The sequence below is a fragment of the Vidua chalybeata genome, chromosome 2 (assembly GCF_026979565.1).
Source record: "Vidua chalybeata isolate OUT-0048 chromosome 2, bVidCha1 merged haplotype, whole genome shotgun sequence".
In the NCBI taxonomy this organism is placed as follows: Eukaryota; Metazoa; Chordata; class Aves; order Passeriformes; family Viduidae; genus Vidua; species Vidua chalybeata.
Window position 1 is genome coordinate 14,937,328 of NC_071531.1, and position 20,236 is coordinate 14,957,563.

General features: G+C 38.8%; 1 protein-coding gene across 2 annotated transcripts in view; it reads left to right on the forward strand.

Moving 5' to 3' along the window:
* Positions 1 to 570: 570 nt before the first annotated feature.
* The window catches only part of RPS6KA3 (ribosomal protein S6 kinase A3), a 71,159-nt gene continuing 51,493 nt past the window's right edge, over positions 571 to 20,236 (forward strand). For both annotated transcript variants that reach the window (XM_053934365.1, XM_053934366.1), the window contains exons 1-2: positions 571 to 770; positions 13,574 to 13,630. In XM_053934365.1, coding sequence (XP_053790340.1) covers positions 699 to 770; positions 13,574 to 13,630 — 129 coding nt within the window. In that variant the 5' untranslated portion in view covers positions 571 to 698. The remainder of the gene's footprint in view (positions 771 to 13,573; positions 13,631 to 20,236) is intronic.

Here is a 20,236-nt window from a genome sequence, read left to right on the forward strand (position 1 = left end):
AAGTAAAATAAGGGCCGTTTTCTGAACCTGTGGGGTTTTTTTTTTGACAGCTATATCTTATGTCTCTCGGCCTGAGGGAGTATGACTTTCCCGCTTCGAGGCAACTCCCACTCACGCAGTCCAACCACTACTTAAACGGTGTAGCTACAAAAACAAATTCCTACACCTTAATTCCTTTCCCTCTTCGCCTAATGATATTCTGCACAACACCACGTCTCACCCGCCTCTCGATTTCTCCCTCCGCGCTTGTCTGTGCAAACAAACTCTCCGTGTCTCCACTTCCCCGCAGCCCGGGGGGCGGTAGCAGCCCCGGTTCCCGCAGCCCCTCTCCGTGGGGCCGGACCGGGCCCGCCCCGGCGGTGCCGGCGGCGCTGAGGGCGCAGCCCCTCACAAGCACTGAACGGCGCCGGTGGGGGTTGCCGGGCGCAGGCGCGGGCGGGACCCAGCCGCCGCCATGTCGTGAGCGGAAGCCGGGCCGGGCCGGGGGAGGGCGGCAGCGCGGCCCCGCCCGGCAGCGGGGAGGGCGCGGGGGAGGGACGGGCGCACCGCGGCGGCGGCAGCGGGCAGCAGTCGCCGCAGGAGCCGCCGCCGGAGCCAGCCGGGCTGTCCCGCGCCCTCCGCAGCGCTCGCTGCCTGCCTGGCCGCCCCCGGGTACCGGGTAGCGGGAACGCGGAGGCTGCGGGAGCCGGACGGGAAAGATGCCCCTGGCGCAGTTGGCAGACCCTTGGCAGAAGATGGCTGTGGAGAGCACGGCCGAGAGCAGCACCGAGGTACGGGGCGGGCGGGGGGTGCTGCGGGGAAAGTTGTGAGGAGAGAACGGGACCGGGACTCCCGGTACCGCCGTCGCTCAGCGGGTGAGCAGAGTTTTCCCCCCGCGAGGTTTCGGGGCGGGCAGCGAGCGGGGGCCGGGCGGCAGCGGCCCGGCGGGGGAACGCGGCGAGCGCCAGCCCCTGCACGCCGCTTCCTCTCCGGGGCACTGACTCACGGCCGGCACCGGCCGGGACTCCCCCCGCCCGCACCGGGCTCGGGGTGTGTTTCCCGGGACCGGGCTGCTCCCGGCGCGCTCCCTCCCCTTCCGCCCCGTTCCTGGGAGGGAGTAACCTGCCTCCGCGGTGGCCGCCGGCTCGGGCGCTTTTGTTCCAGCGCGGTGTCTGGTTACTGTCACGGCGAGTTTCCTTTCCCGGGGCGGCCCTCCGCCTCCGCGGCTCGAGGTGGGCAGGAGGGCCAGGCCTGCCCTCGTCTTGCCCGGTGCCCTCGCCTTGCCCGATGTCCTCTCCTTGCGGCCGCTCCCCTTGTGGGTCCCCGCCCGGTGCCGCTGCCCCCTTATCTCGGCAGGATGGGGTTGGCGGCAGTTTCGCAAGAATTTGGGAAACCGCAGGGACGTGAAGGGTGGTGAAGCACGGGTGAAGCTTTGTGCTCGGCGGCGTTGCCGGGAACAACCCCGGGGTGCCGCGCACTGTGGGTTTCCCGCTGTGGTAGCGGGGAGTGCGTGTCCTTGTTAGGCAGGACGCGTGTCAGCTTTCCTAGGCTGGAATAATGAGAGCGCCTGGAAATTAGAGTCACTTGACACCGAGGCCATAGAAGCTTTCAGCTATTTTAATATTTTTCCTACTACTGTTGGTTTGGATCTGTGTAAACACTGAACCTACACAGTCAGTTTTGCTTGCTCCATGAGTCCCTAGTAGCCCACAGCGCGTGTGCTACTTTGTGACCAGATTCCATCTGAACAGAAAAAGCTGCTTTTGACAGTGCAGCTTCGACCTGAATCGGCTCCAGCTGATATGCAGCCAGGCCGCTTCAAGTGATGCTGATGTGGAACGGTGTGGACCCAGGCCAGCTCACAACAATTATTCGCAAGGTTAGGACTCTCTCCTTAGTGAGACGAGCATAGAGGGACCAATGCAGAGTTTCTGCAGTATCAGGATTTGTCCTTTTGATCTTTGTCTTGTCATTCTTCTGCTGAAAGTCACGGTATCTCGGGGAGTCAGAAGAACCTACAGTTCAGATCTGACAGGCACATATATTTTTTTAATTCTTGCCAGGTACTGTAGTTACTTTTAAATTTGTGCTAGTTATTCACTGACTTCTGGAGTAGTGATCTTAGATGATTTTATATTGGGAGTAACTACAATAGTAGTGTGATGCTTGAGGGTGGGGCAGAAGGTGGTAGGGGAAAACACTTAGGTTAATCATTTAAAGAAAAGAACTGTTGCTTTAGTCTTTGGTGCTCACTGCATACAGTGTAACTTCAATAATAATATATATGTTAGATATATAGAAAAATAGATTATGTTATTTGTAATATGTGTACATGAATGATTATATCTTCACTTGTTTTAACATATTTCAGACATCATTTGTTTCTAAATTGCTGTCATAAAATTTTTGAAACAAGTGTATTTTATCACCTCTTTAAAAAATAATTAAACTTGTATATTGACATGAGTCTACAGTAGTTTATCACCAAAAAATGTCTAGGACCAATAATAGAACATGAAACAGCATGAACTGACAGGTTTGCACTCCAAGGCCCTAGCCTAGAATAAACAGTTCTTGAAAAGACCAGGCTGCACCTGCAAAAGCTTCTCAGATGACACTCAAAAGGAAAAAGTTACTTAGAAACATTGCTTACGTGAAATGACTATTTAAGAAAAGATATTTTGGTAAAAATAGGTAAGTTTAAATCAAATACGTAGACAAGTGACCTAAATACATAACTTGGATTTTTGATTTGCATGAGTTGTGTTTATCTGTAGCATAGCAATATCCTAATTACAGACCCTATTCTGCAAGAGTATCCTTGGGCAAAAATGTTCTTACATTTGCCTGAAACTCATTGTGATTTCAGTCATAGTTTGATACTAATAATGTCTTTAGCTGTAACTCTGAGTAAAGCATTTCTGGTAACCTCTAAGATTTGCTGACACAGTTCTTGTAATGCTGTATTATCAGCATATGGAATTACACATTTTTGGGCTCTAAAACTCAGCTCAGACACTTTCCTGGTTTTAATGACTCTTGGAATTTTTAATTGACTTGATTTTTCATTTGTTTCCCAGTGCAGTCCTGTAGTTACAGTGGTACTGCCAAGGAGATGATGTTCTGTGATGGGTGAGTGGATTTAGGAGGAGGACTAGAATACCTTTAAATAGCTTTAGTTTGGAAGTGTACTTAACCACAAACAGCTGCTGTAACTTAGGTGTCCAGAACAGAAGTGATCCTCATTGTATCTCTGACAGTTTTTTTAATGTGTAAAGTTGTTAAAATATTTTTAAAATAGTGTGTCTGTATGTGTAGTTTCAGTTTCATGTTGAAATCAGAGCACCTTTAAAGCTTGTGGAATGATGCTGTCTCTTACTGACTCAGGGTCCACTCAGGATTTATAACAAGCATAGGTTCGTTTTTCATGGTGAGAATATGCCTGTTATTGCAAGTCATCTGCTTTCGAGCAAATTAAGTATTGATGACTTGAGTTTGCATTTGAATGCCTGAATAACTAGCCTGATCCTTTGATCTGCACTCTCAGCAATGCATATTAATATCAGCTGGAGGAGAATGAATGCAGTTATGGCAGCCAAATTTTGGACACTGGTATGTTGAAAGAACTGGCCATCATTAAGAGATGCCATTTGCTAGACTTTCTGGGAAGCATTTGTGACAGCTGTCATTAGGAGTTTTAATGTAGATGCTCCAGACTGGCTGTGGAGAAAGTTCATTTTTTTCCCACTGCTCTTGACAGGGTTTATGGTCATTTGTTCAGGTGTTTAAATAGGTGCTGTCAATCTTCCTTCACAAATTTCTTTGTTTTATATTCTGTATCCAGGATTATTTGAACTTTGCATGAGACAAATGATGCTAGCATTTAACAGTCATGCTGATACAAAGCAAAATTTGCATTATACTAGTTTCTTTAAAGTAATTTCATTTTGATTGTCAGTGTGGCATTCTCTGTCAATATATATTTCTGGCCTCAAAGCTGAAATTTGTCAGATGGCTTGCCACCTGTAGCCTGTGGCTGTGATTGTCTCTTCACATTCTGTACCATGTAATCAGTGTTGTACTTGTCTTCCACAGGAACACAGGCTATATTTACAGTCATTTCTGGTATAGCCAACACAGGTAAATAGTTAACGCCAAAGGGGAATCACCTAAATGGACTGGTCTGTGGGGATTTTGAAGACTATTCATTGTTTCTCCATTATAGCCAAAATTATGTGCAGCACCTGGCTGTTGCTTCTCATGCAGAACTGCTGTCAGCATGGTGCATTCTGAAGTCTGAATTTTTCACTGATTTGTGGGGAGATGTTTTCTTGTACTGAGTTAAAAATGGAAATTGGAAATTTAATTCTGATTTAAATAAGTAGTATAAACTATATTCCACAAACTGCTGTGATAGACAGATAACAGATCTTATATGTATGTAAATACTGCCTTGAGAAGCACATAATCTGCATGAAAAGTGTTGTGGGGGGTGTTCAGATTTTTCATATCCTTATTGGTACCATTTTACCTGCTTTGTTTTTCAGTTAACACAATTTTAGTCCATGACATAGTAAGGATGTCCTGTGGTCAGCTGAGTGGGGCAGGAAAAGGCAGGAGTTTTACTTTGTTGAATTCACGACCTTCATGCACTACTGTGTGCTCTCTGCGGTTCTTGGTTTTCTTGTAAAGGTGTTGAGTTTCACTTCTTTGAATGGGTCTGTTGCTTTTCTTATGACATCGGCAGTTCTTATCTTGTTATTATTGTTTTGTTCGTTGTAGCGTAGGCAGTATTTCTTGCCTCAGCTGGGCCATGTAACACAAAGCAGATGTAAGCAGATTGACACATTTAAAGGCGTGTCTGTTATCTTTGAATTGGTTGTGGTCTGTCACACTGACTGTAGTTGTTTGTCATTTGAAATGCTAGACTTAAAGTCACATTGATACATAGACTGAGGTGGGTGTTTAATTATTTCTGAACATCAAAAATATTAGCTTTGTTCTTTTGACTGATCTTGGCAGTTGGCAGATCTACCAGCTTTAAGAACTTACTCAAGATACTGGTTTGGAATTGTGGGTTTTTTCTATAGCACTTGGTTGGGGGAGGTGTTTTGTTTTGGATTTGAGGATTTTTTGGATTTTTTTTTGTTTGGGTTCTTTTTTCCACCAGATAAAATTCATAGCCATATTTCAATAGTGAAACTCTTAACCTGTTTTTCAGGCCAGAGTAGATTCATATAATTGGGTTTTTTTTCAATCTTGATAACTTTCAAGAGGAGAACAGTTTAATCAGTAAAATTTGAAAAAGTTAGAATCCCTTCAGAGAACTTTTAAGTTGGGGTAAAGTGGTTGAATACCACAGTTGCTGTGCTATATGCTTGCATACGTGATACTGTGCTGCTTATTCTCTCCTTATTCTCTGAAATAAGATTAAATGCCTCACCCACTAGAGGGTGGGTGAAATAGAGGGGAGAAAAAATCCTGTGTAACAGATGGGAAAATGAGGCTCAACAGCTTAGTGACCCCATCTCGCATCATTCATTGAGAACTCTGATTTTTTGGGACCTACTCCAGTGCCTTGACCACAAAGGTACTGCTAGTTCATTCCTATCAGTAAGAGTTACCATGTGTTGCCTTTGATGCAATAAACCTCTGTGGTATGCTTAATGCTCCACTTAACTATTTTTGGAGGAAATGTGCTACCCTTTTTTTTATTAGTTAATTTATTTATTCAGTGAAGTCATTCAATTTTGTGTAAGTATGCATCTTAAAAATACTTTATTATGGTCTAGGTCTGTTTCTTAGCAGTTTCTAAGTTTAAATGAAAATAAACGTTAAAAGAATATTTAAATAATTTAATCTTAGCATTAATTTATTGAAACATGCTTAGCTATATGCAGATGATATGAAGAAATGGTATTTGGTGATTTTAAATATCTAGCTCTGAAAAATAAAACACTCTTTGTCCTGCAAATTCAAAAGGTGGTGGTTTTTGGATGTAAATGTTATTTGAATTATTTCTTGCAAAACATGTTTGCCAAAATTAGTTACTGTTAGAACTTAGACTTGTGAAAAAATGCTTTCAGCTTCATGGGGATTCTTTCTCCTTTTGTCTTCCTGTAGCTGACTTTTGTTACATAGTCAGAACTATACTTCAGAAATCCTGAATTTTAGAAAATAGTGAAGTTGTTCCACAGCTTATTCTCTCTTCTTAGCAGAATGTATCAAAATAAGTGTAAAAAACCTGCAAATTTCACCTTTTGAATTTATCATGAATTCCGAGAAACCAACTCACTTCTGAAAACCTCTGTGTGTGTGTGTGCAACACAGGGAAGTGCAGTGCACAGGTTTGCTGTGCCTGCTGGCTGCTCCTGCTCGTAGAAGGGCCTGACACGTCCTCCCTGTGTGTGTCCAGTCCCTTGGCAGGAGCTTAGGAAGGCACAGGGCATTTCCATGGGCCTAGGACTGCAGGAGGCAGGGAAGGTGAGGTGCACCTGCCTTCTCATGCAGATGCAGACTTGGTAATTAGATTTGTACACTGTCAGGTGCCAGAGTCACTCTTAAGATTATGTGTGCAAGCAGAAGGAATTTCTTCTATTTTCAGGTGTGCAGCAATAGTTGGATATATTGAGGTAGGTGATTTCTAATGTGTTTATTTCTTCTTCCTCTTTGGAGCAGATGAACAGAGATTACGTGCTGTGGGGTTTTTGGCTTTGTTTTACTAAGGCTGCTGAATTGATGTGTTAAATGTAATAATTTACTACCCATCCACTTGTACAGGTAGGAAACTTAAGTGAGACTTTCTCTTCCCTGTCTTTTTCTTATTTTCTTGGGTTGTTTTCTTGGGTTTTTGGTTGATTGGTTGAGTTTTTTGTGAATACACGACTACATGTGATTTGGAGCTATATAGACTGCTTGTCCAAGACCAAGATTTTATAACAGTACATGTACAGCATCTTGAGTGATGTTGTGGCACTTGTTTGACTTCAAGATGAGTTAATTCAGAGAATTAAACTTGCTGAGAGCTGCAAACCTTTTTACTATTCTTTTCCAATGTGACTTGGCACAGTGCTGGACAAATGCCAGCCAAGGAAGGCATTGCAGTGCAGGAAAGGGGACTGCTTTTCTGTATTGTTCAACTGTAGTCTTGAGTCATACTAGATATAGGAAGAAGGTGGCAAAGTAGATAGGATTTACAAAATCACATAGTTAAAGTTGCCCAAGTATCCTAACTTAAAGAAGTTTGGCTTTGTACCTAAAGGATTTGCAAGTTAATGGATTTTATCTGAGGTTGTCTATGGAGAGGCAAGTTTCAACATCCTGTTGTTTCTCTTAATACTTAGCAAAGGAAGAAGTCAGTCACCTTAGACAATAAAATTGAGAATAAATTATGTGGAAACCATGGAACTTGAGTTAACAAAGTTTTATATAAAAAATACTTGTGGGATTTTTTTTAATACAGAGTTTTTAATACTTGCATGTACTATTTCTAACTGTATATGCAAAATGTTTTGGATAAGTGCTGTAAGAGAACAGCTAGAGAAGTCTAAGATGATGGCTCACTTCTGCTATTTACATCTAGTAAATTTTAATCAGGTCAGGATTTAGTTAAGTGCTTTGGATCTGTGTGGCTTCGCAGCTCAGAAGTTAGGGCACAAGTCATTAATTCAGATCCTATTAAAGCCTTATATTTTATTTAAGCACTGGAATAGATTGTGAAAACTCCTGAAGATTTAAGAAGGGCTTATACATAAATGTCTTGTGAGCAGCATTGTAGGAATAGCTGGTCGTGCTTTGGTGTGTGGAGATAGATTGCTTGACCTCTTAAGGTCCTTTTAGTCTATTTTCAACTATTTTTTGCAGACCTACAAATTTTTTCTCAGGGTAGCTCATTGCTGCTTAGAATAGCAATTTTGAGTGTGCACCACTCAAAAGGTTTTTATTAAATGTGGTTCCACACAGCACCTTGCATTACTAGCAGCAGATTTGTTATGAGTGTTTCAGTGGGAATGCTGCATTTTGTGCTGCTTTGAAACAAGCCAGAAGCATTGTCACAGCTTTACTCTATCCAAGGACCTCATGGTTCTTGGGCTTTGTCAATTGAGAGTCCCTTGAAAACACTAGAGAGAAAGAGCTTGGATCTATATAAACCCAGTGTTTTAATGACTAAATAATAAATAATACTGGAAGTTCTCATGTGTTTAAATCCAGTAACTGCAGTTGTTGCATAAGTCTGGAAGTTTTGGTAGTTGACAACTAGGAGTTGCCTGAGAGAAGCTTCATCACCTGTGTTACTCATTGGCATGTTAAAACATCCACGTAATGATTTGTAAGGGGTCTGATTCAGACATCTTATCACTTTTGCTTATTTGTCCTCAAAGCACCATTCTGCACTGATATACAGTTTCATTCTTGATTTAACTCTTGTTAAGTCTTGGTTAATTGCTAAGTCTAGGAATAGAACATATTTTGTGTTTACTGAATTTTATGGTTCTTCCACAAGGCACCAATTACATGGAAAAGCCAATAGTTGCCAAGTCTACTGAACTCCATTAATAGTATAAGGACTGCCTACTAATTTATATGCTCAATTCCAGTATTAATAATTAGGAAATGTTGAGTTTAATGTCAGAAGAATTATTCCAAAAGATGCAATTGGTATCAGTTTTAAGTAGCTGACAAACATAGTTGAGGAAAAAGGTTAAAATATTTACCAGAAAGAATACTTAAACATCCTGGAATAGTTTAACAATAGCCTAAATGCAAAGGAGAGATATTCTGGGGATGGAAGAGGGTGTCGAATATCAAAGAAGGTCTGGGGAAAAACTTAATGCCCTTCAGAAAAAAAATCCTTTTAGACTATAGAAAAGAACAAAGTTTTTAGCAAGGTAGGTCCAAATCAGTAGAACTTTGATTTGCAAACAGAATGTAGGAATGGAGATGATAAACTAACTGTAAAAATTTCAAGTGTATACTATCTATCATATTATTGATGAAACTGAGGGGAAAATAGGAAAAATGAGTACAATAGGAAACATAATGATTTGCCCACTTAAAATTTCACTTGATATGGTTTGGATACATGTAAAAAACACTGTACTGGGAATGATGGTTACCTGATATTATTATTAAAACAAGATGTCCTCCCCCAGATTGCTAAGTCCTAATTGTATTGATGGATGCTAGGTGCCGTATTGTACATACAAAATTACCCATCTGGATCCAGTGCTAATCAAAAAGGTTCATGTGAAAAGCATTAGGTTTATTGTGCAGGTAAGTTTTGCCAGACTTCTGAGACAAATTGGATCTCTTGCAGTAAATGCTGGAACCATAATTAAAAAAAAAAAAAAAGTGGCATTACATTTTGCAGGTCAATATGCAACCATAGTAGGTAAAGTACAGGATATTCAGTGCTTCAAAGGAAGTGGTTAATTGATTGTAGGGAGATGTGGGCCATGTTTCTTGGTGTACTTCTTTCTTACAAAGGGTTTGGTATGACTGTGTTTTCTTGATGCCAGTACCTTAACATATGACGCTACTTGTGACTGCATCGTCCCTGCAGTGGTTTTTATGGGTGTGCATTACTGGTCCAGATTTGAAATAATTTGAATTTTAAAAAAACTTTCTTTAAACTGTCTTTCTGCCAGGGAATTCCTAAGAGTTTTTATATTCCGAGAATTCAATGGGTTGAAACCTGTAATTTTTGAATGCTAGAAATATTGATGTTTGATTGACTTTAGTGTCACATGTTCTGTCACATAATTTGGGGGACATTAATGTACTAGCTGCCTGATAAAGATTCACTGGTGTCTGCTTTATATCTAGTAGAGAACCTGTAGGGTCTCTTTGTGTTCCTGTCCATGTGCCTTCAGGAAAACTACTGGAGCCCAGCTGTGTTTAGGTATTGATTTCTACTAATTTAGTGAGATATGGCAACAGGTTTAAAAGCTTTGGGGAAACAAATTTTGTACCTTAATTAACATGATTTTCCCACTGGAAAACAGAATAGGAAGTTGAATTAGAGTGGGTTGGAAGACCATTTTTTAGGTTGCCTTTGTAGGGGATGTGCACCCTCCTTTCCCTGGCAGAAATTGATTGTTCAGGTTGAAATTGAAACGTGTTCAGGTATAATTAGAAATTTTCTGTGGACCTTTTCTGTTATTTTTTATACTTCTCTTGTGTTGCCACCTGAAATATGTTTTACTTTTGGAACCAGAATATTGGGAATAGCCAGATCTTGGATCAATTCTGCTTACTTAGTTGTCCTGCTGTGGGAGAAGAGCACCTGAAGAATAATCAAGGACTAGAGTCTCTGTCTTTTGAATTAAACTAATCTGAGAACATGAAAGATATTCAGCCTTTTCTTACATCATATATATATCTGCTCCCAGCCTGTTATGTCATTGAGGCATGCCCTTGGTTCTAGTTCAATACTAGAGGGAATCTACACCCAGCAAAACAAAACATATTTCTTTTGCTCACTTCTTAAGTGTGCTGCTGACCTCCTCACTCCACACTGTTTTCAATAGTGCCATTTCCAACAGGAACCTTTGGGCTTTACATTTTAACTCCTAAGAAAGGCTACAAAGTGCACAGCCTTTCTGAATACACAGCTGCTTTCCATTTAATGGTATATACCAGCAAACCATAAATCGTATATACATATTCTTCTTTACTTTACATGGCTCAGACTGTTCTGAGAAAAACTGGTTCTACCATCCAGTGATTCCCTTAGCATAATCATTGCTTGGGTAGACCTGTTTGAAAAGATCTTGCTAATCCAGTGCTCTGGCTCACACAGGACTGCGTGGCGCTCATGCTGATTCCTTGAATTTGTTCCTAGTTCCAGTGAGTGTGTTTTGCTTGAATTCAGCTGAAAAGTAACTGTAAAGAGTGCAGGATTAAACAGGAAGACCAGATTGTACAAAACAATTTATTCATTTTGCAGAAGTTTGCTGTGGTTTTTCTGGTTGACTGTTGAGAAAGTCAGTGAGGTTGAAGATTAGAGCCTTTTTAAAAACAGGAGTTGATCTCGCCTTTTTGTCTTTAAAGGGAGGCTTGTCTGAAGTTTCTGAGAGTGCATTTCACTTCCAACAGATTTCGGTTGTCTTAAAATAGTAAATGTGAAAACCTAAACTTACTGTGTGGTAAATTCTTATTTAACCTGCAGTTAATGTACATTATTATTTAGCAGAATGACTGTTGTGGCAAGAATAACTATTTCTGAAAATCTGCATGTGGAGTGGAGTCAGTGTAGAGCACATGGTTTTGATATACAAATTGCCCTATTTTAGGCCCCAGAGTTTAGCCATTGTTACTGTTAGGACATCACAGACTCCTCCTTTTCAGCTAAAGTCAATTATTTTATTTGTTTTACTGCCTTTTTTTTTTCTTTTCCTTTTTTTTCCCAATTGGCAAGATCAAAGGAAGCCATCTTGTAGCGTGAACAGAATATAGAGATGTGTAGCTAAAATACTAATGTTAATTTATGTCATAAATTTGAGAAAAGGGGAAGTATGTGACTTGTGGCCTTGATGGTAATGATATATGTGTACTCAGTATACAGCTTGTCCCTGTAAACAAGCTTTATTAAAAACACTCATTTCTGTTACTTAACTAAGCTGGTGTTTTTCTGGTCTTCCATATGATAATATCACCTTTTTATGTATCTTAAGGAAGGATAGTACAATACAATATTCACTGCCTGTACACTACAAGTAAAAGATATTACAATGTGGAGAATGTGGGCTTTTTGGAGAATCATCAAATTACCCTTTGCTGTACAGATAAAAGGTTCTATTAACTGCCCTTAACTGAGACAGTTTTTAAAGATTATATTCACTGCTGTACTAATATACAGCATATGACCCTGATTTCTTACTAGAAAGAAATCTTTCTGTCATGGAAAGATGACTTTTAGAGTAAACCAGCGTCATGTGAGAAATCTCTAGTATCTTCCTGAAGCAGGAAAGATGAGAAAATAGCACTGCTACCATGTGCCAGATGTCTGCACTAGGAAGACAATCAGAAAGCCCAGCCATTTTCCCCTCCCACCATCTAAACAAAACAACCAAAAAAAAAAAAAAAAAAAAAAAGAAAACACAAAAAACCCACAAAAAAAAAAAAAAAAAAAAAAAAAAAAAAAACCCACCCAAACAAAACCAAACCAAAAAAAACCCCAAACAACACAAAAAAAAACCCCAAAAAACTAAAGAAGCACCCCCTCAAAAAAACTCAACCCACTTATGTCATATTTGGGAAATCCATGATTCCTATAATTTAGCTTTTTCTAGCTGCATCTTCCAGGGGAAAAAAAAAATTCTCCAGATAAAAGTTGCTAGAGAGCTGGTAATCATGTAATTGAACATTCAATGTGCTTGCAATATTTGAAAATTAGAATTTGTAAGTGGTTCGGATTTAATCTGTCACATATGAAAAACTAGCCATATGCAAGCTTGAAGATTCTATTAATCAGAAGTTATTTACAGAAGATGCTAGGAAGGCTCTGAAGAATTCTGCTGAAAAACTGTGTAGTGGGAAGGAAGGTGTGAAATGAAGGTAAAATCTGAAAGTCTGAGCAGCTTTTATTAACTTTGTGGCATCTAAAAGGTAACTATCTATATATGTATGTAACTTTTAAGTAAATTAGGATTTGAAAAAATTGATTAATTAGACTTTGGGTTCTCTAGGGAAACAATGCACAAATGAGCTCAAATTCTGTCTCCAATGGTAATGGAAAATGGTAACCATTTTTAATAGTTTTTCATTTGTTTCTAAAATGATACTGAATTGCTGTTAAACTTTAGGAGCAAACTAAGAATTGATGCCTGAGGTGATGCCCTGTGCCATAACTTAGGAAATACATACTTTTACTTAAAACTTGCTATTGGTCATGTTTGTTGTGTAAACAAAGTCATTCGAAGTCTTTCAGGGAGAATATCTCTTAGAAATTCTCCAAGTGTAGTATCATTGACAAGCAAAAGAAAGCCTTTGTTGACCAACAAGGTATTTAAGATTTTTTTTTTAATCTTTATGGTGAAATTTTAAATTCAAAAGCCTTTTTCTGTTTGGCTTGTTAGAATGGCCCTTGGGAAAGTACAGAAAGTGGTAAATGCTGTAAAATTGATAGTAAAATTGCATTCAATATTTTTTAAGTCTATACTGTAGTTATAAATCTTCCTTAAGGTGGAATAAAGGCTGACTTGCTATGTAAGCTCATGCTCTTAGAAAGAACCCCTTTATCTGTTCATTTTGTGTGGCTTTTTGCTATTCAGTCTTCATCAGGTTTAACTGTTTTGCAGAAGTGGTAGTAATGGAAAATAATGTCTAGCTGTGTAGTAGTGAGGCTTCAAATGCCAGGTGATTTTATATATTTCTTGCTGTGACTTCATCCAGGTTGAGAATACACAAGGCTCGAAGGAAGAGTGGCATTACATGCCAGCAATAGGGAGTTTTCCATGTTTACTTTCAATTACTTGCTTTTGTAGAATATGTAGAAGAGAGTACAGTAACATGCTATGAAAACCTATGTCCAGTATATTTATTTCTGTACTTGGATTCAGTATTTATTTTTACTTTGTGTCTTTTTTTACAGAATGGACAGCAAATTGTGGATGAACCTATGGGAGAAGATGATATCAATCAACAAACTGTAAGTAAAAGATGGCTGTAATGAAAATAGTACAATATGGGAGCACACTGACATCACTTAATTCATAATGGCAGTTTGCCACTAGTGTTTTGTTGTTTGAGATTACTGGACATGGGGTGCACTTTCAGATCTTAATATTTTTGAGAGAGGTTTTTTTCCTTACTGCCTCAGGTCTAGTTTGGCATCCTACTGTTCTCAAAACTCATTCCTCAGCTTTTAGTAGTGTTTCAGGGCAGGTCAAGCGTGAGGAACAACTGTGAAAGTGTAGTTTCCATTGTGCTTGTTATTGGAAGGCATTCATCAAAGGAATTCTTAACCTAGGCTTCTTAAAATAGAAATTGTTACTAAAGAGAGGATCAATGAACCTTCCTGACTCTGATAATTTTGAAGGTTCCTTGTCTTCATGTCAGACTTGCAGTTTACAAAGTTTCATAATGTGAAGATACAGAGTTCAGTTTTCTTGTTGCAATGCCTGTGAATTTTGTCAAACATGAAGTTTAGCCGTACTTTCGTGTTAGAGAGTACTAGCTGAATGCTACGTCTGGTGATAAATGCTTTGCCAATAAAAATAATTTTTGAAACCCCATATTTGGTTGGACTTCAGGGTTCATATGCTGCTATTGCATATTGTGCAGACTTCAGGTTGTGAGTAGATGATCCAAGCTGTTTCCCATTCCACCTGTGCTGCTTGATAAGGGAGGAGGTAGAAGAGTGGTATCAGCCTGAGGAGAAGGGGAGGGTGGAGAAAAAGGTGGTTTTAGTTTCGTCTTTGTTTCTCACCACAAAGGTGAAATAAATATTCCCTAAACTGATACTCTTTGGCCCATGGTGGTAACTGGTTTGTGCTGTCCCTGTTCTTAAGGCAGTGCATGAGCTTTTCTCCTACATGTCCTGCTGAGGAGGGAGATTGAGAAAGCAGCTGGGTGGGTGTCTTGCAGCCAGCTAAGGTTTATCCCTCAAAATTATTCAATTTCTCTTTAAATAATTGATAACTACAGGATGCTTACACATATTTCCCTGTATTTCCTTTGGAAATTTCCAAACTGGTGCTTTTTGGGTGAGCAACTGATTTTCATACAGTATAACCATCAAAAAGTTAAAACATTACTCTGGTATTCTTTCTGTCATGCTTGAGCTGCTTGGTTAAGATTGTTTTAGCTGTTTAATGTCTCAGACCAGTATTTTAGGAGTATACTTTGCATTTATTCTAGGCTGTAGTGAGTAAAAGGTTGCCAGTTGTGGTGTAAATTAATCTAGGGGTTTTTAAACAAGATGTTATTTCAACTGCTCAGTCAGTTATAGCTGGAAGTTAACCAGTGTTGTCAGTTGGGTGATAAAATACTACTACTTGAGCTGGGATGTGAGATTGTCAGTGCTTCATAATCTGTTTTGGCAAGATACAGACAATTTAAAATTACCATTGAAACTCATTTAAATTGTTCTGTTTAACTTTGGACTTACATGGACTTGGGGCACTTACATAGCTGCTAACACTTTATGACGTTTCTCAGCTGTAACTGAGGACAGTAGATTGCCTAGGGTGTACTGGCAAATCAGGTAAGAAGATGAAATATGTTGGTAGGTGTATAAAGCATGCAAGGTCAGGACAGAAAGTTACCATACTTCTGTGGAGATAGAAGGTGAAAGCTTGAAATCTGCATCCTTTTGCTGTCTGAAGTGGTTGGATAGAATGCTGATAATGCAAATGAGATAGGAAGTTTAAGACAAATATTAAAACTTAACACCGTTCTATGTGCATAGGAGCTCTCTCTAGTATTCTGTGTATCATAAGATATTGTTTCATTACATCTGTGTTCTTCTGGTCAAAAGTAAAGTTAATTACAGGAAAGCCTGAGTTACATGGCTGTGATTCAAATTTGATGGTTGTTTTAGGAAAATCAGGAGCTATAAAGATACCCATTTCTCAGGAGTCCAAGATGCTGCATGGTTCAAAGTCTTGCTTCTTTTAAAATGGGACTCATTCAGTACTCTGGTTTTATTGCAGCAAGTGTGCTGATTATATCTGACTTTATTGCTTGTTACCAACATTTTTTTATCTGTATCTCATAAATGACCTGGGACCAGCAGGAAATAAACGTAAGAACAGCTGGCTGAAGCTTAACCTGATGTGAAAACTTACTGAAAGGGGAAGCTATTTAAAGCCTTTTGTTTGCTACCTTTCTCACTCTTGTGCTGTCTGCCATTGCTTTTTGTGCCTCTGTGTCCATAGAGATTGAGTCAGTTAACTGAGCAAATTAATTGTTTTGAGCTGTTACAATCATGCTGCATGCTTTATTGCTAGTTAAAGCTAACCAGAAACTGCAGCTAGTCTAACAGGTGGCTTCCCATTTTATGCGTATGTGAAGAGCATATCATATTTGTGCTGTGTTCTTTATGTTCTGTTATCTGGATTCTATACAACTGAATAAACACTTAGTACAATTGATGCATTACCATTGCATTCTACTAGCTTAAGCCTAATTATTAAACATATGAAAAATATTAGGTTCCAAGAATTTGTAAAAAGTTTTCTTTTCACTAGAAGTGAAGTTTTCATTTGTAAGTTTCAGGAAAATTTCTTTTTGGTAACCTGCAAGAACTAAAGGGTTTGTTTTTCCCAGTACAGGCAGAAGTGGAACCTGCTCAGGCTCAAACCTGGGATGAACCTCTCTTCAATGCAGGTGGTGGGGTTATGTTACTACCCTTGACTTCTTGCTTTGGCCCTAGTTTTAAACAAGCAGAATTAAAGCATACATAGAATTAAAACTAAATCAAAACAAATCATATTGAAATATGCTGATTGGGGTGATAAAAAATTAAATCTCAGTAGCTGTCATCCTCTTACTAAAAATACATCACTAAGGTAACAATGACTAGTCAGTGGGTAGTCAAAAGGTAGGGTAAGAAATCCAAAGAGAATTCAGTAGTTTAAAAGGTCTTTTTCATTTATGTTTTCCTGGTAGAATTTAAATAACACATCTGTTTGCAGTCAGGAGAGATGAAAATTACCATTGTCTTCCTAGTCAGTGTTTTTTATTAAAAGAGTTTATAAGAAAAGCGTGATCTTAAAAAAGGCTTCAGTGTGCATTGGAAAAATAATTTGAAGCATGTGGACAATACAATCTCTTTGTTGAAGTATTGCATTTGATTGGTCGGTGCTGAGATTCTGTGTTTTACATGCATATATACCATTCAATTTACACTAAATCTATAAAGCGCTGGAGTGGGGATGTCAAGATAAGGAGAGGGAGCTCATTCACCAGTTACAGCCATGGGCAAAACAGCCCCCATCACTTAAGCAGTAATACTAAATCCAGAGTAATCTGGGATAATCTCATTTGTTGTGTCTTCATCTGTGAAAATAATTTAGGATGAGAACATTATTCAGAAAAATTCAGGAAAAAAAGCATAACAAAACTGAATGATTTTTAGATTTTAAAACTATTCAGAGAGGCTTTAGCAGATTTTTAGTTTTACCTCCATTTTTTATAATCTGTACTAGTGAGAACTCAGTGTTTCAGAAACACTTGTTTGTCTTTTGGCAAGTTGAAGCACCCTTTCAGGACTGCTCTAAACTTCTGGTGGATATTCCTGCTCAGGTGATCAGTAACAGTTTCCATGTTTAAGAACAGTCATGTTTGTTAACATGACAATGAAGGCATTTCTGATTTTGATACGTTTGTTTTACTTTTGCTGATAAAACCTTCACGTTTCAATTTTCTTTGTGTGCATGTTTATCAAATATTTGATTATTCTTGGCTCTGTGGTAGAGGCTTTAAGACATAGCTATAATTTCTTCAACATTATGGAAATGTTTGGATTCACAAGTGTTTGTAATCCATAATCCAAGTTTTGGATTTCTCATTATTTACAGACTCATACTTAATTTTAGTTGAAACAGCTACTTGTGTAGCTACTTGTAGCTTGGGTTGCAAATACTAAACTTGTACTTGAAAGTATTCTGTGATTCTTACATTACTTTTAGTGTATTCTACTAAATATACTTAGATATATGTACTCATGTATTTCATTTTATTTTATCAAATTATTTTATTAAGTTATTTTATCAAATAACTTGATTCTTGAACAAATAAGTTTTTTTTTAGGCAAACAATTTACATCTGTAAAAATTAACTTCAGTCATTTCCTTCTCAGTGACCAGACTGTGCTTTGTAAAAGGCTGAATACTTTTTTTTTTTTGTCTAATGTGATGAAATTAGAAATTCATTATCTTCCAAAGCACTCTACTCTGCTGAAACTTGAATGAATTTTGTTAGCAACTTTGTGACATGGTGCATTTTACCTCTCTGAGAATGAACTTGCAGAAACTCATGTAAGAAGTTACAGCATCCTTGTAAACAATGCAGACCGTTTGCTCTGAGATGTTAACTCTTAGATATCAGACTAATATATAAAGAAGGCAAGCCCTGGAAAACCTTTTTCCCCTAAGATGTCATCAGGTATTGAGGAAAGGTTACAACAAAACTTTCATTAATATGTTCTACTGGATTTTCTAAGTGACTTCTTTTGCACTTGGTGTCTTAGTTGCAGGGTACATTCTGGATCTTGGTCAGAAAATTTGAATAATTTGAGAGTATAAGCAATGTTCAAAGTCAAGCTGCTTACTTGTTATATGGAGAGAAAACAGATGGTAGCCCTGCACAGCCTGTAAACTGACAGATGGAAGCTGCCACACCCTCTGTTTAATAGAATATTGCTGCTTTGGCTATACAAATGTATTTATTATGAAGAAAAGTATATTATTCAGCTTCTGAAAACTGAAAAAAATAGCTCTCTGTTCCTCAACTGTTGACCTTTGTCAAACAAGGGCTTTTCATTCCATATGTGTACTGCTTCTTTGTTTTTTGCAAATAATTGAAAGCAATCCATACTGCAGAGCCTTGCTTTTCTAGCACTGTAAAGACTTAATTTGCATTGTTACGCTTCTCAAACTGAGGGTATAGGAGATTGTCAGTTTATCTGAAGGACTCCACTTAGATTGAATGTTTCAGCATTCAATAAAATTCATGGGTTCCCAAATGCTCAGTATGTTTTGAGAGTTCCTCAGCATTTTTCACTTCTCCTGCTCTCTGTAGTGTCTATGAGCTCTGTTCTCTAGAAAATCTAGACAGCATTCTCTTAATTTTACTAAACTCAGATCATCCAATTTAAACAATGAGGAGGGGATGATGAGAGATGAACTCACTTTATATTTCTGTACTGGAGGAGAAGGAAATGTGTTGTGCAAGTGGCGTTCTGCAATTGACAGGACTGTGACTGACAGGCATACCTCATATTCCCTTTGTTTTGGAGACAGCTGTGTCTCCTGATAAACAAGTATAATATAAATCCTTATCAAAGATTTTAAGTTAGGGAAGCAACTTGCTGGAGCAATTTGTTCTTTTTATCAGAGACTTCCCTGTTGGGGACTGCTGCCCTCTAACCTGTCTCCTTCATATATGAAGGTGTATATTTAAAAGGGCAAGCTTTCTTCTGAGAGATGCTCAAAGTGAGTTGTGTAGCTTATATCTTAATGTTTCTGTTTGGCTGCTGGTGCTCTTTGGGAACCATGCAGGCTGTGTTCTCCCAGAACACAAGAAATTTCTTCCACCTGCCAGACTCACGCCAGTTATAGGAGAGCTATTGTTGTGAAGTAACCCCACTGACCCCTGAGCACAGTGCTTTGTACTTCTCTGGAAGGTCACATAAAAGGTTTGGGAGAGCTGTAGTCAGTAATTGTGCAAATGTTTCAGTTGAAATGCCTTATTTCCATCACCCTTAACAGATACAGCATATCTGCAGCAAAATGCACTCTTACCTTTACAGCCACAAGATAAGAAAATTATTATTTACCCACTGTATCTTCTCATCTTTAAGGAATATTGTATTTAGAGCTGCTCTTACCATTTACTCTCCATTTCTGCCTTTAGCTCTTTTTGGTACAACAGGGTTTAATTTACTGACTTGAAGATTCCTGATCACTCTGCTTTTAGTATAATTGTATCTATTCTTGACAAGGTAAAGGCAGAGAGCTTGAATGGTCTCCCATTTATTTATTTAAATTTCTTCGAAGTTTTCCAAGTGCAAATAACTATATTGCTGTTAAACTACAAAATTTAATTCTTGAGGTATTTCAGTTTTGAAGAAGGAAGTAGCTACAAGTTAGAACCAATTGAAGAGAGGAAAGTTTCAAGTAATTTTATGCTGTTTATGAAATATTTGAAATCCTTATGTTGCAGTAAGCTTATTGTGTTCAAGACGCTTTGTTCATCTTGAAACTAATATTTAATAATTATTCATGCTGTCTTACTGCTACTGTAGGAAAGATTGCTTCTTCCAAAAAGGTTGTACCACACTGGACTGTAAAAAGCACATTGGCAATGAGGACTTCTGAGCCCTCAATTGAATCTCAAAGTCCTCTTTCGTGTAGTAGTAGTTCCTGAAGGCCTGTGTTTATTATAATAATAATTGTGTATATTCAGTACACAGATTTTGAAAGATTGTCCCTGCAGATGTGACACAAATAAAGACCCAGAGGAGTACAAAAGAACACTAAAATGGCACAACTTTGCTTCTAGGATATGGCTAAAATCAGGTCTTTATTTC